General features: G+C 56.5%; 1 protein-coding gene across 43 annotated transcripts in view; it reads left to right on the top strand.

The window, feature by feature from the left end:
- The window catches only part of CELF4 (CUGBP Elav-like family member 4), a 271,724-nt gene that overhangs the window by 232,224 nt on the left and 16,924 nt on the right, over positions 1–22,576 (top strand). For 19 of the 43 annotated variants that reach the window (XM_059707137.1, XM_059707140.1, XM_059707134.1 and 16 more), the window contains exons 4-9: positions 13,969–14,097; positions 14,349–14,428; positions 14,809–14,952; positions 15,908–16,055; positions 17,796–17,945; positions 21,722–21,787. In XM_059707137.1, coding sequence (XP_059563120.1) covers positions 13,969–14,097; positions 14,349–14,428; positions 14,809–14,952; positions 15,908–16,055; positions 17,796–17,945; positions 21,722–21,787 — 717 coding nt within the window. The remainder of the gene's footprint in view (positions 1–13,968; positions 14,098–14,348; positions 14,429–14,808; positions 14,953–15,907; positions 16,056–17,795; positions 17,946–21,721; positions 21,788–22,576) is intronic. The other 24 variants (XM_059707142.1, XM_059707135.1, XM_059707145.1 and 21 more) reach the window with 3 other exon arrangements.

Raw genomic sequence — 22,576 nt, 5'->3', positions numbered from 1 at the left:
TGGACCGAAGGTGGGGCCAGAGTCAGGGGCTGTCCCCTGGGTGGGGCATTGGTTCGGGCTGGAGCAGTCAGAGAGGGCTTCCAGGGAGGGGTGTGGCTGGGCCCACCATTCTTCATGGGTTACCGCTGGCCCTGACTGTGCACCTGAGCCACGGCCACCAGGCAGCCCCTGGCTTTTGCCAATGAGAGGATTCCAGGCCACTTGAAGAGAAGTTAGAAATCCCAGCACATCCATCTTAAGAAGTTTTATTACAGTCTGCCAGTTTAGACTAATGACTAATTTATTGTATCAAACAACAACAGTATATTTTTTATTTTGTTAATTAATTTTCTCAAACAAAGTGAAATTTATAAAAGTGTCTGGAAACGGTGCACACTGTAAAATCTCCTTGCAGCAGGAGATGAAATTACTACTAATACAGGATCAGATTGTGAGTGCATTGACTTAGTTACTTTATGACTTGGTAATGGATTTCTTCATTATTTTCTCGGGATTGTGGCATTCATGATTGCATTAAACTCAGTTAATCTATGCAAATATCATTAGGCACCACTAATAACCAGGCACCTTTCCTTCGTTTCAGGGAATGTGCTAAGTAGGTGGCCTGCATGGGTCACTTCTGCCCAGCTGGCACAGAACTGACTGTCAGGACATCCAAAAGGGCAGCCAGCACTATCCCCTGTGGAAGAGTCTGGCTGCCCAGAGCAAGGAGGCCTGGTGGGCATGCAACAGCCAGCCATTGGGGCCTCCGTGCCCGCCCCTGCGCTCCCAGACAAGCCTGCCCAGGCAGAATGGGCCCTGTGCTTGTCACCTCCATCCACCCTCTCCAGGGCCTACTGGTGGGAGGGTGTGTCTTGCTTTTCAAACCGAGATTCTGTAACTTCTTGTGAACAGGCACAACTGTACAGAGTAAAATTCTTTGCATTTTCTCCTCTGCCTCCCACCCCACATTTCCTTCCTTATCCCCACTCTTTTCTGCCCAACTCTTCTCAGAAAAGGAGGCAGGGCAGCCGGACCTCAGTGCCTGTGGCCTCCACTGTCATGAGGCCCCAGCCTGGGCACACTCGTCACACTCCACACTGTGTGCCCCACCTGGCGGCTCCCAGCCCGCTCTGTCCTCCACAGCTGGTCCTCGCAGCCGCAGTCCGGAAGCACTTTTGCTCAGGGAACAGGTCTACTCTTTCATCTTTCAATCCTGACTTGCACATAGTTTGTTGACCAACTGCATGACTGACCGGCAAATGATGGAAGGGGTCCAGAGCTGGCAGGAAAGTTCTGGAATCATAGAATTTCCCCCTTTCTGCCACTCTGCTAACTAAACCTCATGGTAAGCAAACGTGGCCAACCTGAAGGTCTCAGGGCCCTTGGAATGACAAGAGCAGGCTCTCTGGTCGTTAGCGATGCCAGCCACACACCAAAGTTAATATGCTGCCACCCTGCGAAACAGTTCGTTCTCTCGGGGAAACTGACACTCCCCTCACCATCTCATTCGTCATCAGAAATAATAGCCTCTTGCAGACTGTGCAGCCCTTTCAGCTCCCAGAGCTGTGTGCTCTCTTGAGCTCACAAGAGCCTTGCGACCATCTGGTCTGAGGAGCAGCACAGGGGGTACCTTCTACCTGGTCATGAGAATTCAGAAGCCAGGCCACCTGGGTTCAAGTCCTGGCCCTGCACTTGATGAGCTCTGGGACCTCCAGCAAGTTGCCAAACCTCTCTGTGCCTCAGTTTCTTCATCTGTAAAATGGGAGTGAGAGTGGTACCCACCTCATTAAAGTCTGCCGAGCAGCGCTTGGCCCGTGGCGAGTGCTCGGGATGAGTCAGCTGGCACTGTCTTCTCTGAGGGCGTGGACCCCACCAGAGGGAGTGAGTACATGAATCTGTGTATCCCATATGGGCTGACACCTGCCATCTAACTGCAGGGGCCAGTCCAGACTGTCCCACTCCCAGAACCAGCCTGCTCTGTGGGGTTGGAGGGCATGGCCCTGGCCATTGAAGAGTATGGACCTGTGGGGGAGCAGGCAGGCCTTCCCCCAGGAAGGCAGGTCCTCATAGGTACAGTGGGAGCTAAGAAGGCGTCCCTGACCTGCCTCCAGGCTCAGGGAAACATCAAAGAAAAGCTTCATGTCTACACAAACCAGCCCCACTATCACCTACATCAACCACAAACCCATCAGCCATGCGGAGGTTCAGGGACCTGAGTTAAGAGAGAAGTTGGTGTAAGATAGGTATTGAGCAGGGCCAATACCTCAACAGGTGTGGGAGGCCATGGCTAGCTTCCTGACTTTTTGCGTTTAGACTTCAGGTATCTGAAGTCCTCAGAAACATTGTGGCCATCCATTCATCCATCCACACTCACCTATTGCTATTTATGTGCCATTGGTCATAAATCTATCTGCTTTCTGCAATCATTTTTCTCTCATCTGTGTATCTATCTATCATCCAACTTTTAATCTGGATATCTGCCACCTATTAATCATGTCTGCCATCCATCTATCTCTGTGTCTATCTGTAGTCCCTATCAGTCACGAGTTAACACAGCGTGTACTTAAGCATGGGCCATTTGCGTTCCATGGGGACAGGTGGGGCACCAGTGACTCTGGGAGGCCTGGGGTGGCTGCAACAAGGATGGATAGGAAGGAAACTGCAGGGCTAATGAAAGAGGAGCCTGGGGCCGTCCTCTCAGAGCAGGGCTGGCTGATGGATGGAGGGGAGGGGGGCCCGGGAGAGAGAAGGGAGACGAGGAGGACTGCAGTGCCATTAGAGCGGCGAGCCTTGTGCTGACCTAGTGGTTCCTTCCATGTTCCTCTCCAAGTAGGACAACGTCTGTCTAGAGTGAGCCTGTGGTGGGTGGACGGCTGTCCAGGCTCAGGTATCAGGGTAGAGAAGGTGGGTGAGAATCCTGCAGTCCAGAGGGCTGAGCTTCTGCGGGCAGGCTGAAGGCCGGGGAGCTGGTGTCTACGGAGAGATGGCAGGGCAGCCTGCAAAGACCCATCCTGGCTGTTCCAGCCCTGGCTGGGTGTTGCTATCACCTGAATAGCTTTCAAAATAATCAAAAATCAAAACACTGATGCCTGGGCTCTAGACCAGTCGGAATGTCAGGGGCCGGCCCAAGCATCTGTATTTCTGGAAGCCCTTGGGTGATTTTCATAGCGGCCAGGACCGAGAACCGCCCTCATACAAGCTCCAAGACCTCTGGAGTCCCCAGAAAGGAGCGACCTGTTGTCTTCCAGGGCAGGACTTGGGCGCTGGGCAGGGTTGGGCTCTCCAGGGGGGCACAAGAGGCCACTTACCTCTGGGCTGCCTCCTGGCCTGGCATGGAGGCTGGTGAGCCTTCAGCCAGGGTGTCAGGAAGTGTCATCCCCGCCTTGGGTCATACTGTAAGAGGCTGGGCCAGGGGACCTCTGAAGATACCACCCCCCCCGGAGTCCCCAGAAGTCCTCATCATGGTGCCCAGGGTGGAGGATGGCTTGGTAGCTGCAGCCTCTGGGTCCAGGGTGACTCCTGCTGACCCAGGAGCTTGCACTTCCAGGGAAGATGGGCTCAGGCTGTTAGAAGCTGGTGTGCCCGTCCCCACTGATCTCAATGCTAAATATGGGCCATAGGTCAGAGGGGCGGGAGGTCTGCCTGACTCTCTGGCACTGTGTTCTGATTCTGACCCATGACCACCTCTCTCTCCATGAGGCCGTGGGAAGTCGGGCCATAGCTGGGAGGGTCTCCAGCCAAGATGAGGGTCAGCCTGTGACTAGGGTTAGAGGTCGGTCTGTGGCTGGGTTGCCTGCAGGTAGCGTATCCTTCCAGCCACAACTCTGCAGCTCTGCCGCTCAGCCACCAAGTCCCCCTCCGCGGTTAATAGAGACCAGCTGCGCTATGTGCTTGAGCTGAGCCCTGAGGAATTAAGGGCCGGGCTTGCCAGGTGGAAAGGTAGGGGGCAGGCATCCCTGTACCTGTGGCCTTGACTAGATTGTCTGCACTGTCAACAAGATGTGCTGACGGCATTCCGTGGTCTGTCCTCCTCTTGCTGCCCCCACCCCCGTGGACCACCCTGCAGAAACCTCCTCCCATTGCTGGAATAAAGAAAGCCCTACTTTGTCTCCTTGAGAGCCGAGGACAAACTGGCCATAATTTATGCTCACACATAATATAAAGGAGAAAAGGCTCCATTATGCTATAAATTACCCTGTGATGGGCGAAATGCTGGAGTGTGCGCCAGAAGCCAGCGGAAGCCCCATTAGACAACAGCGTTTGGCTGCTGAGAAGTCCCCGAGAATCCGGGCCAGCTGCCGTGTGCCCTGCGCCCTGCAAGGATAATGTAGCAGATCACACATATAATCAGTTACCTGGAGAGTCGGCTGAGCACCACTGCCCAGCAAAGGTGACTTCCACTAGAGCCACAGCCGTGTCCCCGGCTCCGGCTGGGAGCCCTGGTGCAGACTCACCAGCGTGAGGGTCAAGGGTCAGAAGGTCAGAGGGCCAGAGAGGGAGACAGCAAGGGGTGTGGATGTGGCCTCCAGACCCCTCACTGTATTGAGCATCCAGGGTTCAGTTCTTGCCCAGCTCAGGGCCCCCAAGCCTGCAGAGTGCAAGAGATGAGGATACAGGGGCCATTCATGACCCCAAGGTGGTGACAGTTCCAGTCCTGTCTCCCCGAACATGCTGCAGGACCCCAAGGGCTCAGAGCCATCGCCATGCCCTGGGCAGCTAGACGGGGCTGCAGAGGCCTGGGCAGTGCTTACAGGGGTTCTGCCAGCATATCTGACTTCCTGAGTAGTGAGGAGAGAGGGTCTTGCAGCCTAGACCCTGGGGAGGGAAGGCCTGGGGACTCAACAAGAAAAGAGCATGACTTAATTGGTCCCTCAGGAGACCTCAAGACAGCCAGGCTCTGGGAAGAGGGGTGAGTGAAACCGGAGAAGGCCTGTGAGGTACAGCAGGGTTCCCTGGGCAATCAGGGGTCCATAGGGACCCTGGGTGTCCCAGCCATTCCCCCTTCTGAGCTCTGAACCCAAACCTTGCCCTTGCAGAACAGCGGGGAACCAGGCCTTTGCCAGTTGTCCATGCTGAGCTGGAGAGGTGGAGGGAGAAGAGAGAGGCCTCCAGGTAGCTCCACCTTCCACCAGGAAGGAGTGTAACCTGAGAGCTCAGCTCTGTGCAGACCACCTGATCTAGACCACTGGGTGCAGACTCCTGCGTCCAGACCACCTGGGTCCAGAACACCTGGGTGTGAATCCTGGCTTCGCCAATGGCCAGGTGTGCATTCTTGGGAAAGGTATTTAACTTCCCTGTGCCTGGGTTTCTTCATCTATACAGTGAAAACAATAAAATAACTGCTATATCTGTAAAGTGCTTACCTCAGTGTCTGGGTCCTAGTAAGTTTCATAAATGAGAGCTGTGGTGATCTTTATTATTGCTGCTATGATTTTTATTATTGCTCCTGGAGCAAGCCACTTAGAGCTGCGGCCATGGGCAGCAGCATCACCCGGCCCCAGGGAGGGAGGCGGTCTGTCCAGGGCTGTCTGGGGGCAGCAGAGGTTTTGTGATGTGGGAGTATAGTCCTACCAGCTGTTATGAAGGGACTGGGGTGACACTGAGGCACCGTGGGCTGGTCTGTGAATGAAGGAGCCAGGCTGAACCAAGGGAGGAATGGTAGGCAGTGAGAATGGGCCAGGTGGGAAGCCTGGACCAGGTCTGAGTCCCAGGCCAGGCTTCCATGGTCGAAGTGAGGGTCCAGGCTTGGGCCTTGGGCCTCAAGGGAAGAGTTTAGAATATGGTGGGTAGGAGAACAGGAAAGAGGAAAGGTGTGTGTGTGTGTGTGTGTGTGTGTGTGTGTGTGTGTGTCCCTCACACCACATGCCTTGTCACACTCCTGCTTTTGCACATGCTGCTCCCTAACCTGGGATTCCTGTTCCTGCCATTTCCACTTGGCAATCCCTGCCCTTAATTCTTCAGGGCCCAGCCCAAGCCTTTAGGCCCCTCTCCACCCCACACCCACCCCCACAGAGCTCATCACTCCAGGCTGTCTGCCCACACTGGGGCTGATGGCCACTCATCTCCAGTGGACACTCACTCCCTACTTTCTGAGGATTCCTGCAGATATCTCAGATATGATCTCTGAGACAAGAGGAGGAACGGCAAGTGCAAATGTCCTGGGGCAGGGATGTGCATGGAGTATTCCTGAGGTAGCAGAGAGACCTATATGCCTGGAGTGGAGGGAGGGAGGGACCAGGGGAGAAAAAAAAATGTGTGGGGTTTCTGTGTAGCCCCTTACCAGTCATTAGAAGACTTGGGCTCATTCTCAATGAGATGGGAGCCATTGTGGGGTTGAGCAGGAAGTAGACAAGATCTGCCTTGGATTTAACTGACCCTTCTGGCTGCTGGGTGGGGAGCAGAGAGCAGGGGCCTGGATGGGTGTCAGGAGACAGCGAGGAGGTGACTCTCATGGCCTGGGTCCACCCTGAAGCATTGGAAGGCAGAGTTGGCTGAAAGAATGCGAGTGGGGGAAGCGCATCTAGTTTTACCAGGGACTAGATGTGTTCTCCAGTCTCCTGCCTCCTCCCACGCCCAACTTCAAACAGAGACTGTCTGGAGGGAGCCCCACAGATCAAGGCCTGGCACCGCCTCCCCTGGGGGCGAGAGCAGCAGAGGGTCCTCATTTGCATCCCTGTGGAGGGGGAGCCCCATCTCAGCTGCACATGCCCCCCCATCCCCAGCAGCCTTTGATCTGGTTTGATGTCTCCTTCAGCCCTCTTCCCGGGCAGGAAGGCTTTCATCCTCCCTCCGGAGGCTGCTCCCGCCCAGCTGCGCCCTTGCTGCCTCTGAGACAGTGTGTGTTGTGGGGACAAAGTGGGGGAATCACTCCTCTACTTTACTGGTTTGCTTCACGCTGAGAGCCCCCCTAGGTCCCATGCTCTCCGGAGGGGAGCTGACCTGGTCCCAGGGCTGCAGAGGGATCTGAATCCAGGCCCTTCACCCTGGTGTGGATGACATAGCTGGAAACTGCTCACTCCAACGGGAGGATGAGCCGTTGTCGGGTTCCCAGGAACAAAAGGAACCAGCACCTGTCCACTGTACCCCGGCTCCAGAGACGGGTCTGAGACTGTGCGCCCACCTGGGGAGTGAGGCAGGGCTCGGAGGAGGCAGAGGAGGCCTCCGGACTAGGGGGGTGGGCGGGAGCATGGAAAATGCACGGATTCAGATGATCAGTGTGGTCCCCACTGGTCCCTCAGGTGCCATGGGTGTTTGATGAGGCTGGGTCAGGAGAATTCGTGGAAATGGCACTCAGTGGGGCTCAGCATCTTCAGGGGGAAATGACTCCTGTTCTAGATGAATCCAGGTACACCTCCTGGAGGAGACTGGGAGCTTCTCAGTGGTCCCCCATTTGGTCAAGGGGTGCAAAGAGAAGCCCGGCTTCTTAGGCTGGCCTGGGAAAGGCATTCTTTCATTCCCTGGGTGTCCCCTCCATACCCTGGGGGGCAGGTGTGGGCAGGCCTCCCCATCTACCAGCTGGCGCCCCAGGGTGACAGTAGGAATATCTGTAACCAGCACAGGAAGGGCAGAAACCTCACACATCTCCACTCACTGAATCCCCCAGCAGCCCCGAGAGGGATGTGCGATTATCTCCCCTTTTACAGACAAAGAAATGGAGGTCCAGAGAGGAGGTCCATGACTCACTAAGGTGGCACAGCCAACCCCTGGCCCGCCAGCCCTCCTGAGGAGCCAGTTTCCTCTCATCCCCTTCGATGGAAGGTTCTCTGGGATCTACCGAGAAGTCAGAGAGAAGGAACAGGTGTCCCCCTGGTCTGACCCACTGCCTGTGGGCCCTGGGACACCAAGGTCATCTCCAGGGAGAGCACGTGGCCTCTGGATCCAGGAGGTGCCCTGGGAAGTCCCCTAAGAGATGCCCGAGGATCCTGCCAGGGACAGTGCTCAGGGCTCCAGGCTCTGCCCACAGCTGGGGAGCAGGGGTGCAGGGGGCTCTGGGCTCTGCCTTTGGCTTTGTCTGCCCACCCCAGGGGCCAATAGCTCATGAGCAGGAGAGAAGCCACAGCCCTCAAAGCCATTCATTCCCCATCCTGGTCCCCAGCCTCCGGTTCTCCCTTGCTCCGGTCCCCCGCAAACCCTCCCCGGCAGCTGGAAGGGGGAGAACAGTAAAAGTCTATTGCGGCAATAAAAGGCATTAACCATCTGAGCTCGTCCAGTGCCCCAGCAGCCGGCTGTCCTTAAGCAGGAAATATTGTTTAATGCCGATGGTAATGAGCGAATCAAATTTTGGAAATTAAACTGGAATTTGAGCATTAGTGCCAGGGCGCTGGCATTTGGCAAGTCAAGTGGTACTGCTGCGACCCGCCCCCTCCTCCTCCCTCAGCCCCCCCCCCCCCCCCCGCCCCTGTGCAGCCAGCGAGATGCCACTGGCCATGGGTGGAGGCAGGGCACCACCCTGAAACTTTGCTCCTAGGGCCTGTCCTAAACCTGCCCTGGGTGCCTGCTTCTGTTTCCTGAGCTCTCCTTTTAAAATGCAAACTGCTCCAGCGAGCCCTGTTCCTCCCCAACTGCCTGCCTGAGTGAGGAGCAGGACTGGCTCCTCAGATGGAGAAATCCCATCTTGTCAGAGTGCCTATGGCTTCCTGGAGAGGGAGGTGGAGGTGGCACCCACTGCTCGCTATAGGCTGGGAAACAAGCTCAGAGTTCAGTTGAGGTTCTGAGAAAATACAGGAGCCTGGAGACCAGAGGATGGGGATAGGGGTATGTTGGTGGGAGAGGGAGCAGGCATGGAAAAGCAAAGGCGGCCTTCTGCAGGACCCCCTCTTGAGAGCTCGGCCACAGGCAGTGGCCACTGGGGAGCAGGTGGAAAGAGCCGCCAAAGAGGGTGTTCCACCTCTCAAACTGTTCTAATTCTGCTGTGGCCTGGAGCCCCCGCACCTGCCCCTGGGCAGCATGACTCCAGCCCACCTCCTCTTGGAAGCCTTCCAGGTGTTCCCATTCCCCTCCCCAACAGGCCCCTTCTGCCTGTGGTCCAGAGCTATTGCATGTGACAGCCAGGCCTGCTGTTCCCCCTCATGGGAAGGGAGTGGGGGCTGCATGACAGAGCCTGAGCCAGAGACTGGATTCTCCAGGGATCTGAGAACCGTGCACCCCCACTTCATACACACCCATTGAAAGAGTAACCCCCGCCCCCCATGCCCTGGCTGGTTTGGCTCAGTGGATAGAGTGTTGGCCTGAGAACTGAAGGGGTCCCAGGTTCAATTCTGGTCAAGGGCACATTCCCAAGGGCACAATCCCCAGTAGGGGGCGTGCAGGAGGCAGCCAATCAGTGATTCTTCTCTTGATGTTTCTAACTCTCTCTCCCTCTCCCTTCCTCTCTGAAATCAATCAAAATATTTTTTTAAAAAAAGAAAGAGTAACTAACCCCACCCCACACACAAAAAAAATTGGAAATCAAGAAGGGCTCCTGAGAATCATCTCAGACTCTGTTCAGCCAAGTCCCAGGCATGCAGCAAACACCCAATCACTGCTGGAGGTGTGACCAGAGGGTAGACCCAGGAGGGGTGGCAGGTGCTCTGGTCCAGTCCCTCCTGAGATGGCCACAAACACCTTCACCTGGCAGAGCTGGGTAGTTTTCTCATCTGTTATTTGATTGGTCTCCCCCATCCACAGCTCTTTAGTGTTTGGGGCGGGGGGTGGGGGGAGGTGTATAAATTATGCACACTCCCAAAAGTGGCGGCAGGACATCTGTGCACAGGGAGCTGAGTTGCCCTCTCCTGGTTCAGGCAGAACTGTTGCCCAGCCTTCTGGGGCATCACACACCTGCTCCCCAGAACCCCAGGTGTGCCTTTAGCCATGCAGACACCGGCACTCACATTTTCAAGGAGCAGGAAGGCAGCAGCAAGGGGTTATAGGATCAGGAAGTCAAGAGACCCTAAGAGACTGGGTTTAGTCTGAATCCCTGATTTGTACCCTGGAGCTTCCTTTCTACCCCAACTTCCTCATTTTAAAAGGTGGGGTCCTTGGTGTTTCCTGGGTTCCTGCCCATCTCTGCCATTCTGTGCCTTGCTCCCCCTGGGGAGGGCACCGCAGGTGGCTGCGGTCAGAGACTACTCAGCCTGTCCCAGAAGGTGGGGGTCTGTGTCGTGTGGGAGGAGGTAGGAACTGGCTGAGGAAACTGAGCCATTCTCTGAGGTTCCCACTAGTTTGGTATCAGATCCGAGACACCAGCCAAATGGTGCCATTGGTCATCTGAAGGCACAGCTTGGGGACAACCCCTTGGGAACGTGCCCAGAGGGAGAGGAGGGCACAGGGGGTGGGAGGATTTGGAGAAGTTGTCCATCTCAGCTGGTCCGCCACAGCCAGAGTCTGGTCTGACCTGTTACTTCAAGTGCTGGCCCCAATGTGGACTCTCTGACCTCTCCCCTCTATGACCTCTGTCTCCTCAAGGCAGGGCAGGGCAAACAAGGGGCTTCCATTTCCTCCTCCTCCTAGATAGAGAGCCCCGAGTGATGATTGTCACCACAGTCATTGCTGCTGGCCAGGCTCTCCTGCAGCACCTCCTGGTGCATCCACCCATGAGGAGGCCTCGTTATTCCAGCTTTATTGACTTAAAGGTCAAGGTGGGAGCAGCTGACAGCTGGGATGAGGGGTTGCTGGGGTCCAAGTCAGGGCCTGGGCCAGAAGGAGATCTGCCCTTGGACTCAGAGTCCTTCCAGCCCCTGGTCTGAAAGACAAGGCTTATATTCACTCACCCAGTGACAGAAGCCAATTGGAAATTGCAGAGGGCACAACATGAACTCGTTCTCAGGTCCTAGAAACAAACCAGCCTTTGCATTGGGTGGGGTCACTTAAGCACCCCTGGAGGAAGGGAGTCTGCAGCCAGGATCCTTTGGTTTCCACAGCCTTCCAGAAGGTCAGGGGGTTGCAGCTTCCCTGGGCAAACCCAGCCAGCCAGGAAGAGGACAGCCTGGCCTCCCTTCATGTTGGAAAGATTTCAAGAAGGAAGGACCCAGGCCTAGAACTGCTAACTGCACAGTGAAGGGAGATTTCACGGGAGGGGAGAAGGAAATAGCAAAAAAACAAACAAACAAAAAATCAAACCCTGGGAAAAGGGAAGTGGCTGATAGAAAGGCACGTGTGGATGAATTTTAATGCAATCAGAAAGCTGTCATGATGATAATAAAGGAATACATTCAGACACCAGGAGAGAAGGCAGGGAGGTGTGGTCCCACATTTAAATCAGGTGCAGGCTAGGAGGGCCTTCTCTTCACTCCCTTTTTCCTTCCCAGGGAATTTCTAAGCAGGATGGCCTGGTATTAGCAGGGGGTGGTTTTCACTTCTTTGTCTTTCTGAGAATCCTGTTAATGGGGAACCTTTAGAAGGTGTTGGCAGCGGGAGGGGGTGCACTGCCTGGGTCTGGAAAGGAGTTTCAGTTACTCCAAGAGAGGCTTTAAAAGCTCCCAGCTCACCTCAGGTCAAGTGCTGCGCTTCTGGGAGTTAGACATGAGCCCTCCCACCTCCTCTCCTCTGCCCCTCCCTCTCCTCCTGCAGGTCTCTCCTCTCTGCTGTCTGTCTATTTTACTCTGTCCATCTTCACCGTTTTCCCTCCCTCTCTGCTCCTAACCCCATCTCCTGCCATCCCTCCTCAGCCTCACCTCTTTTTACTGTCTCTTTCCCTTTCTCTTGGTTTCCCAGTCTTTGCCCCCCAGCCCAGAGCTGGAGTTGGTGAGCCCTGGAGATAAGACAGGGGCATGCCCAGCCCTGCCAAGGCCCAGAAGCCTGGTTGAGTGGGCAGGCTGGGGCAGTTGGCAGGGTGGGGCCTCCAGGCCCCAGTTTTGGCTAAAGCCCTCCGGTGGTGGAGGTCCAGGCTAGTGCGCCCTAACCCAGAACTAGTAACAGGAACTGATGCCTGCAGGGTGTGGAAGGAGTTGGAACCCAGGGCCACCTCATCATGATGACATGCCCAGTGCTGGGTGCTCTGGGTGAGGCGGACCAGCAGGGCAGCGGTTAGGGCTTGCTGAAGAGGAGGAGTCTGGGCTTGCTTGTGAAGGAGAGCTGGGGCCCGGAGGTTTCCTGCTTCGCTCGAGACACCAGGGCAGCCCTCAGCTCTATGTGAACTCCCCTGGCTGTGGGTGAGGGGGCTCTCTGGGGCAGGAGGTACCCACTGCCCTGGATACAGAGGGACATGGTCCCAGAGTGCCCCCGCCTTCTAAGAAAACCATCAACACATGCCCCATTGCAGCTTTGGGGGTGGGGGATGCATTTCTGCAGCCTTAGCTGCCTGTGCCCATGTGCCAGTCACTCAACCGTCTACAGACATCTAGTGAGTGCCTGCTGAGTGCTGCCGCCACAGGGCCCCTGTTCCAGCTACTGAGGCTGCATAACAATGTAGCCCAGAGTGAGGGGCATGATACAACCGTTTATTGTGCTCTCGGATTCGGTGGGTCAGGAACTCAGACGGGGCACAGCATGGAAGGCCTGTCTCTGCTCTAGGGTGTCTGGGCTTCTGCTGGAAACCTCAAAGGCTGGGCCAGGAGTCATCCGGGGACTCATTCACTTCAAAGTCTGGTGGTTGGTGTTGGTTGTCAGCTGGGGCCTCGGTTCCTTTCTGTGTGCACCCACCGTGTGGGCCCCTGGGGTGTTCGTCATAGCATGGTGTCTGGCTGCTACAGGGCAAGCGTCCCCCAGAGAGAGATCTGAGTGGAAACTGATCCCTTTTATGACATAGCCTTGGAAGTCAGCGGGCATCACTTCTGCTGTTCTTGCTTGGTTAGAGCGGTCACAAGCCCCACCCAGATTTAAGGGAAGGGGACATGGACCCCGGCCTCTCAGTGGGAGGTGTGACGTCATGTTGAAATAAGAACGTGCAGGGTGGGAAATCTTTTTGAAGTCATGGTGATCTGTCAGCCTAAACACAGAGCTGAATTGTGTCAAAAAACCACTTGGTACTCAACACAAGTGTGGGGAAGCTGTTGGGGGAACCCAGTCTTCAGGCTCTCCAAAGGTGCCCAGGGCTGAATTTTGCAGCATGAACAAATAGGGAGGCCTGAACCAAGGAGGTGAAAACATGTGAGATAGAAAGGAGACGTGTCCCATGGAATGGCATAGAGCATTCACTCATTCCAGGACTCTATCCCCAGGGCCTACTATGTGCCAGGTGCTGCTGCTCCAGGAGGGCCTACTATGTGCCAGGTGCTGCTGCTCCAGGAGAGGCCTACTATGTGCCAGGTGCTGCTGCTCCAGGAGAGGCCCAGTCTCTTCCCCAGGGAACATAGGGAGGGTGAGGGGGGGAGAGGCACTGGCAGGGAGCTAGACAGAAACCAACCACACAGGCAAAGCATGAAATAATTATCTTTCAAAAATCAGGCCATGAGAGTGAGGGGCTGAAACAGAGAATAAAGGAGAGGTGGAAGGAGGGGCCTTGATGAGGAAGCGATAGTTAAACTGAGACCTAGGAGAAGAGAAGGAATCAGCCTTGTGATGTGGAGGGCACCCCAGGCAGAGGGACCAGCACATGCAAAGGCCCTGTGGCAGACTTGCTTGTTGTGAGTTAATTTTGGCAGCTGTGAGTGAAGGTAGATGAGGAAGAGTGTGTCTGAGACGAGGGAAGAAGGGACCTCAGGACTGCATGAATGACCCCGTGCCTAGGTGAGTGGCCAGGCCCATGGCCTTGCTCCCTCGTTGTGCGACAGGAGCGGGCAGAGTCGCTGCAATCCAGCTCCCCCTTCACCCGACCCTTTCCGCTGGCTTGGCCCTCCCTCTACCTCTAGCCCCTACCCCTGTCGTCCCTACCCCACTAGCTAAGCCCCACCCCCAACCACGCCCTCTCCCTGCTACCCTCCTGCCCCTCCGGTCTGAGCCCCGCCTCGCTTTGCCCAGCTTCTCCCTCCCCGGAAACCCTTCTCCTCCCGCCGTGCCCGGTTCCCCCGGGCTCTCCCCCGCGCCGCCCGGCCCCCCGGCCCCGGTAAGCATCTCCTAATTTTGTTCCAGAAGATAGAAAACTCTTCGTGGGCATGCTCAACAAGCAGCAGTCTGAGGACGACGTGCGCCGCCTCTTCGAGGCCTTCGGCAACATCGAAGAGTGCACCATCCTGCGCGGGCCCGACGGCAACAGCAAGGGTGAGCCGGGCGGGCTGGCGGGCGAGCGGGGGCAAGGGCGCGGCCGCGTTCCGAGCCGCCGGAGCGGGCCAGGGTCGGCGGCCAGCGAGGGCTGCTTGGAAGGGACGGGGCGGGGGAACGAGGTCTTTCTGTCTCTGCTTCTCGGTGGCTCCCCTTTCTTCTCGAGCTTTCTCTCTCGTCCCGCCTCTCCGCCCTCGCCCTGGCCTCCCTCTGGGCCCTGGGCCCTGGCTCAGCACCGCCTGTCCCCCCAGGGTGCGCCTTTGTGAAGTACTCTTCCCACGCCGAGGCGCAAGCCGCCATCAACGCGCTGCATGGCAGCCAGACCATGCCGGTGAGTTCGGCCACCCCTGGGTGGGGCTGGAACGCGGGCAGCGGCCAGGTGACACCCCTGCCCATCCCAGAGCGCCCGCAGGGACCCTTGCACGGTCCCTACCATGCAAAACCCTGGCCGCGCTGCTCACTGCCTCCGCATGAGACAGGAAGGCATTACCACTATCCCATATCTCAGACAGGGACACTGAGGCCAGACACGTAAGGAACTGGCCCGCAGTCCAGTTAAGACCCCAGACCCCTGGGCGAGCGCCGTCCCGCAGCCCCCAGAAGCACCTCCCCAGAGGAGAGGGAGGGCCTAGGCCAGGGGCACGGACAGCTGGACAGCTGGGAGTGGAGGCAGCTAGGGCAGGTGGGCCTCACGCGCAGTCCCGGCCACAGGGAGCCTCGTCCAGTCTGGTGGTCAAGTTCGCCGACACTGACAAGGAGCGCACGATGCGGCGAATGCAGCAGATGGCTGGCCAGATGGGCATGTTCAACCCCATGGCCATCCCGTTCGGGGCCTACGGCGCCTACGCACAGGCAGTAAGTGGGGGCGCAGACGGGGTGGGGGGTGTATGGGCAGGGGTTCTCGGCTAACTCTGCTCAGAACCCCAGAGCAGGGACACCTGTCTTTGCCAGGGGAGCCCTGTGTTTCTGGCCTAGAAAACATTGTCCCCGCCCTGGGGAGTGAGGAGTGGTCGGGAATGAACCCAGGGGTAGAGGCCAGAGAGGGCTGAGGGAAGTGTGGTTCAGTCCAGGGTGGCTGCCGGGAGTGGTGGTTTGCTGCCCTGGTTCTTAAGGGGAGGAGCTGGAGAGGCGGCTTCTAGGCAGGGCAGCAAGGTGGGCTATCCTGGACTCTCCCCTGCTAGTCAAGCTCTAGGAAGCACCAATGGAAGTGGGGAGAGAGGTTGAGGTGTTTGGGTGTCACCACCCACCCCTGCCCCCATTCATGGAAGGGTGTGCTCAGGCCTCTGGTCGCTCCTGGCAGGGGTCCTGTGTGGCTCCTCAGAGCCCATCACACCAATACTTCCGCTGCAGTCCCCCCCCCTCCCAAACCCACCCCCGCCCCTGGCTCACCAACTTCTTCCTTCCACCTTGGGGCCTTCTTGGCCAGCTTCTCCCCTAAGCTGCCTCCCAGATTTGTAGCCACAACCCCCACTGGTGCCATCCACTCCCATGGCATCGGTGCCCACGCAGGCCTCATCCGCTTGGCAGTTTGTCTCAAGAATGTTCTAATCTCAGGGGAATCAAGGGAAGGCGGGATGTGGGCCCCATGAAGACTTTGGAATAGTTAGTTCTTTGGGAGCGGTTTCTAATAGCCTTTGAGAGCTAGGGCAGCAATGGGGGAGACATCGGGGTTCTCTGGGGGGTGGGGAGCTGTGTCTGAGCTCCCTGGGGTTCAGGGCCAAGGAGGGCTGGTGTCCAGGAGCTGAGCCCCCTGGTGGGAGGGTTGCCCCCCTGGAAGCGCATGATATTTTTTCCACTCCTTCTGCCCCAGCTGATGCAGCAGCAAGCGGCACTAATGGCATCAGTTGCGCAGGGCGGCTACCTGAACCCCATGGCTGCCTTCGCCGCCGCCCAGATGCAGCAGATGGCGGCCCTCAACATGAACGGCTTGGCAGCCGCACCCATGACCCCAACCTCAGGTGAGCCAGCAGGTACCAACACAGGACACAGCTGAACCCAGGTCCAGACTTTTTGTTTGGCCAATTTCGGCTACATTGGACCACCTTGTGGCAAACAGAACATGGCATCGGTCCCCATGCAGGCCTCATCTACCAGCAGTTTGTCTCAAAATGTTCTAATCTCAGGGGAACCAAGGGAAGATGGGATGTGGGCCCCATGAAGTCCTGTTATGGTTTCAGGGGGGTGGGAATTTCACTCATGTTGTTTTGGAAAGAAATTGACATGAACCCATCTCCCCTTGAGGTCTGAGGGGAGAAGAGCCCTGCCCCTTCTGTGGCCTTGTTTGGTCCCTCACCCAAGCATAGAAGGAGGTGATTTTTAAATGTCCCTTTAACCCAACATAGACTCACTGGCTTTTTCCAAGAGAACTACACAACACGCAAGAGAGTCACTAACAGAGTCACTAACAGACAGGGGGTGGGAAACAGCCCTGCTCACAGAGTGTGTTTTTAATTGGATCCTGGTTAGTATCTAGTTCAGTGATTCTCAACTGGGGCAATAATTTCATGCCTACTCTCTCCCCACCCCAAGGATATCTGGCCATGTCCTGAGACCCTATTGGTTGTTACAACTTGGGGAGGGGAGTGAACTCTGATGTATTATGTAGAAGCCAGGGTTGCTGCTAAACATCCAACAATGCACAAGACAGTCCCCATGACAAGGAAATGTCTGACCACAAATGTCAATAGTGTCAACGTTGAGAAAACCTTGTCTAGTCCCGAGGGCTGGCCCAACAGCCTGGGCTTTCATTCACCAAGCTTCCTCGCTCTCCACACCCAAATCATAGCAACAGCCTTCCTTACACCCCCAAGCAATTCCTTTCCCAGATAAAGTCCATAAAAGACTGTCGTCTCTAGGCCCAACTTGAGTACTACCTCATAGCTCTGATCCCCAGTTTAGGGATACTCCTGGACCCAGGCCAGCCTCATGTCCTAGTCCACAGAGAGATCCCGCTTTCTACATGAAGGGAAAGGTCCTTTCCAGCTTTGAGGCGTTAGTACAATCACCAAGCCAGCCACCCCTTGGGTTCCACCCACCTGGCATAGAGAGGGCACAGTGTATTGTCATCTGATCCTAACTTTACTCTCCCCACTGTGAGCATAACCATAATCTCAACAGGAGGAAGCCAAGGTGTCTACTGTGTATGAATAGGGCTGAGTCTGGACTCTGCAAAGTCCTCTCTCCCTCATTGCAGGGGAGCTCCAGAATTAAGACCTCCACCCACGTAGCAAAACTTCTTCCTGGGGAGGCAGATCAGCCCCTCTGTGATCCAGGCAAGAGAGCAGAGCCAGCGACCTAGAGGCCCGTTGATGGCTAAACAGGGCCTAGCCCATCCTGACTTAGCTGGGGTGAGCAAGAATCACTGGAAAGGACTAAGGGAAGACCAAGTGTGGTCAAATTCAAAGGCATTGAGAATAGTCTATGTGCTGTAGTTCCAAGGTTGAGTGGTCAGTGGTCAGGGAAGTCTTCATGGGTTAGGTGGGATCTGGACTCTGCCTTGAAGGGTGGACACAGATGGGGTGAATGGAACCACTCCATGCATGGAGGTGATCCAAGATGTGATTGAGTTGGTGTGTGCGTTCCAAGTGTACACCCAGGCTCTTGGAGCCAGGAGGTGGAGCTCCATGGGTTGGCCTTTTCTCACCTTCGTTCTTCTTGCCTCCCCTCCTCCTTCCACCCTTCCCCATCTCTGAAACCAGGTGGCAGCACCCCTCCAGGCATCACTGCACCAGCCGTGCCTAGCATCCCGTCCCCCATTGGGGTGAACGGCTTCACTGGCCTCCCCCCACAGGCCAATGGGCAACCTGCTGCAGAAGCTGTGTTTGCCAATGGCATCCACCCCTACCCAGGTAAGCACATCTGGCAGCCCTTCCTTACCCACGCAGCACACCCCTCATCCATTCTGCCGCTGCCCTTGCTGTTACAACCGGGAATGTGTGGCTCCTGCCCTCTGTCCATTCCTTGGTGGAACCCCAAATGTGATCAGGGAGATCAGGGAACCTCTGGTGGGAGAAATCAAGTTCCCATCCTTGGGGAGGTGTCTGTCTGGTAGGTGAGAAAGAATGCATTCCTGGGGCTCCTGCAGGGAGAAAAGAGAAGCGATGTAGTAATTGTACAACCAGAGGCTAGTAACTGCAAATTAATTGAGAGTGAATTTGACCTATAAGAAGTCATGGTACAGAAGCTAAAATAATAAGTATACTTAGTGTTAAGTAGGAAAAGACTCTTTGGGGAAGGAAGGGGAAATATGTAGATTGACATTCTGGCTGGTACATACTGGAGGAGTACACACAACCCCTATCAGCACATCGCACAGAGGGTCAGGACCTGGGACAGCTCCCTGGTCCTGCTTTGATTAATTCTGACACACAAGATCCCGGAGGCCAGGGCCTGATTAACTCTGTTCCTCTCAAACTTAGCAGCTCTTTCATGGTGGGACTGTCCAGTTGACTTAAGCAGCTCCCATCTCTGACCTTGAGGATGGACAGAGCAGGAGAGCTGAGCCCGAAGCCCTACGGTAGACTAGCAAGGGACAATGTCTCAGAGATGCGGGGAGTGCTGTCCTCCTTCCTAGAGGGCAGATGACAAAGTTGCAGAGTCCCCATGAGTACAAGTAAGTGCCCAGTCTGTGCTGGATGGAAGGGGACCCCCCAGAAGGCAGGCAGGATGGGGGGCCTCTCCCCTGGGAGGTCAAAGTCCAGTCAGGAACACAATATACGTCGACAGAATGTTGGAAGAATAAGCAGAATGGAGTCTGATCAAGAGTGAACGTTTCCATTGTGAGGCGCTAAAGGTTTCAAAGGAAGGGAGGTTCTATAGGCTGAAGAAGCCCAGCAGAGCTGCCTTACAGGAGGCTCAGACGGACGTTGACAATGGGTAGGAATTGGAGAGGAGAGGACGGACAAACCAGGGGCACATCCTAGGGAGCGGCTGTCCTGGAGGCCCAGCGGGAGGAGGGGCCTGCCTGGTGGGCCAGGGATGGTGAGGTTGGCCCAGCCAGGGCAGAGGAGGTCAGCTTGAGGTGGGTCAGCCGTGGGCGGCAGAATAACGCTGCCCACTCTGGTTGTCCATCAGAATCCACTGTGTGGCTTTGTAAAACCACAGAAGCCCGGAGGTTGTGATTTCAGTGTCTGCTAATGATTTCAGGAGGGAGGCCCAGACCCCCAGAGAATATAAAAGTTCCAGCATCGGCAGAGGGCAAGGTCCCTGTGCCAGAGAAAACCAGAGGAGACTGTGCTGACTTTGAACTTGGAGTTGTGCTTGTCTTGTCTTAGTGTTTGCCTCTCAACTCACCTCTCAGTGCACAGAGAGGAGGCCGGAGAAGCCTAGAGAGAGAAGCGGCAGGGCCCTGGGTCTGGAGTTGTTTCAGGATGAAGAGTCCAGGCTGGCAAGGGAGGCAGGGCAGGGGCTGGGCAGCTGGAGGTGGGAGTGGGCCCACCAATCTCAGGTTCCTGGGCTCCTCCTGCCTCAGGCTCATGGACTGGGAGATACAGTCCCTGCACATCTGGGTGGTTTCATTCCCCCGCCTCCGTGCCCACAAGCCCATCTGGAGCTCTGGATTTTGACAAACCTGTTCTTTCCCCACCCCCACCAGCATCTGTGAGCTATTTCCCCCGTGGACTTTGGAACTGTTTCTCTCCCCCATTTGTAACAATCTGCCATATCCCATAAACAATTCCCTGCCGGAGCAGGAGGGAGGGGTGGAGGGAAGGAAAGGAGAAAAGTAGTACATTAAAAAAATTAATTTACCATCTTTAAATGCGGAGTTTGGAGCCGCTGTAATGAGCGAGATCCTTCAAAATGTTCACTCTTTGGCAGTTACTAATGAGGTCATTAAGCAGAGAAGTAGGGAGGGTCTCAGAAATGCCTTCCTCCACTTCCTAGCCCCAGGTAGCTTCCCCGCTCTCCCCTCTCACTCATCGAGATCATGTTGAAAGCACATAGTGTGGCCTTTACTGCCACATAACACCCCTGAAGGGGTGTCTCTATAAATGTTAAGGATGATTCCTTCTTTCCTATGTCGCAGTATTTGCTGAGCACTTGCTATGAACCTAGCGCTGTGCGTGTGTGAGGGTGTGCGTGTGTGAGGGTGGGTGGGGGGGGGGGCGGGGGGGCGCGTGGCTGTCAAGTGAGTTGTGCAGGTTTTATGTTACACAGGGCACTACACAGTGTGCCAGAGATAGAGATGACTCTTTAATTTGCATAAAGCCAGGATGTGGTTGAGGGGCTGGGGAGACCAAGAGCCGAGGTGGGTTTCCCTCCAGAGAACTGAGGCAGAGTCAGGGAGAGGGAGCAGCAGGGAGGAGCAGACACCCCCAAGCACCACCACTACCACCTCAGCACTGGCAGCTCCTGGCTCCAGGCCCCACGAGCTGGGGGAAGAGAGGGACAGGGCTAGGATCCGACTTCAGCCACCCCTCTGAGCAGCCCTGGCCCAGCTCCCCTGCTGCAGCCTGCAGTCTTTAAGCATCTCTGCCCCATGATTTGCCTGGCTGCCCGGAGGTCCAGGTGCTATTGTTGGAGTGGGATGTTACTGAAGCTCAGAAACAGGAGCTCAGGAAGGAAGTGGGGAATTCTTCCTGGTCTACAAGGCCCCTAAGTCTGGCACTGCCACTTAGCTTGGCGACCAAAGTCACCAGGCAGGTAAGTCCCGATGGTTTTCTTTCTGCCTCCCTATGTTACCCAGTTTTCTCTGAACATACTGCGGCTAGATCTGTCCCCACCCACCTCTCCAGGCCTCTGAGGCCAGCCTACTCCCACTAGCCGTCACCACCAAAGGCAGTGCCCACTGTTGGCCTTGCACTAGGCTTTGGCCCACAGCCTCCAAGACCCAGCAGAGGCAACAGAAGTGGATCAAGCCTTCCGCAGCTCGGCTGCCCTCAGTTCTTGCCCAAGTGTCTCGCACCGGGCAGTAGACATCCAAGAGTCACAAATTCGGACTGGAGGAAGGTCCTTGGCCTGCTGGTTCCTCAGTGTCTGTGGGCACCACTCCTCTCCCAGCCCACAGGCAGGCCTCATCTGTGTGGCCAGTCCTGCCCGGGGTGTCTTAGCCACGGCCTTGGGATGGAAGCCTTGTGCCTTGTGCCAACTCCCTAGACTACAGGAGAGGGTCCCTCTGCCTGAGCAGCCATGTGTGGCCCAGGAGGACAGAGTGGCAGGGTGAGGCCCCCCTGTGCCTTTCTTTCACCAGCTGGGTTCTGCCCCCGACTTCTGCTAAGGACAGTGAGGATGAGACCAGCCTCCTGACAGCCTCTCGCACACTTTCCACAGCCCTTCTCCTGGGCCAGGTCCCTCATGTATCCCCACTAAGCCCCTCATGGCCAAGCTTCTGGTATCTTCTTCCCAGCCCTTCCCAGCCTTCTGCATAAAACATCTGTCTCCCCCCACCCCAGGCCAGCTGCAGGCTGCATCCCCCAGCCAGGGGGGCAACCTCCATCCTACTAAGGGCCCTAGACTGGAGAAGGGGGAACCCCAGCAAGGCAGGCACTCAGATGACCTGCCCCAGGGCAGACACCACAGTGCTTGGGAAGGGCAATGCAGCCACAGTGCCATCTCCATGGGTGTGGTGGGGGAGAGGCTGGCTTGGGGGGGCATCACTGACCTCTGCCCCTTGGCTCCCCTGCAGCGCAGAGTCCCACGGCCGCGGACCCCCTGCAGCAGGCCTACGCGGGAGTGCAGCAATATGCAGGTCGTTAGTACCCACGCGTGCCCACTGCTCCCCCAGCCCTGCTCATCCCCACCTAGGCCTGGGCCGGGCACTGTAGGGGAGGGCGAGGTGGAGGGAGGGAGGGGGGTGGGGAGCTGAGGTGAAAGGAGGGAGGGCTATACTTCCAGAGGCCCCTGCTTCAGGCTGCCACCCTCTCGCAGGCCCCTAGCATTCCACGGTGCCCTTGGAGAGGTGGGTGGTCAGAACTTCAGGCCAGGTGACCTTGCAGTTATCATCTTTGAGGCCAGATTTCCTTCCCATGGGGCTGCCAAGCCAGTGTGTCTAGTTTATCCAGCACCAAGCCACACAGCAGCATGGGGTGGGGAGGGTGGGGGCTGGGGTGCCGCCCACCGCAGTCCACAGTCCACAGTTGCCGGTCCTGGAAGCTTAGATGCCTGGGTTTGAGAGAAGGAGAGGCCCTGGAGGGGAAGCAGTTCAACCTTCCGTGCCCTCCCGCCCCGCCCCGAGCCAGGTAGTGGGAGTTGGTGTGAGCAAGGCTGACCAAGCAGGGAGGATAGGCAGCCAGAGGTAGAGGGGTACATGGCCTTGGGTCACTGAATGGGAAGGGGACCAGCCACTATAGAAAGCCCAAGGCAAGCTGTCAGTCATGCTTCTCTCACTCCCACCCCTGGGCCGGGCAGCACGCACACACACGAACACGCACACACACCTGTGTCCATACAAACACAAACACGCACACACCTGTGCACACACACACTTCTCATCTTCACTGCGCGCTTCTCCTTTACTCCTGAGCGCCAGCTTTACCTTACG

This window comes from Myotis daubentonii, chromosome 8 (genome assembly GCF_963259705.1).
Source record: "Myotis daubentonii chromosome 8, mMyoDau2.1, whole genome shotgun sequence".
Lineage (NCBI taxonomy): Eukaryota > Metazoa > Chordata > Mammalia > Chiroptera > Vespertilionidae > Myotis > Myotis daubentonii.
This window is presented reverse-complemented; position numbering and strand designations above follow the sequence as displayed.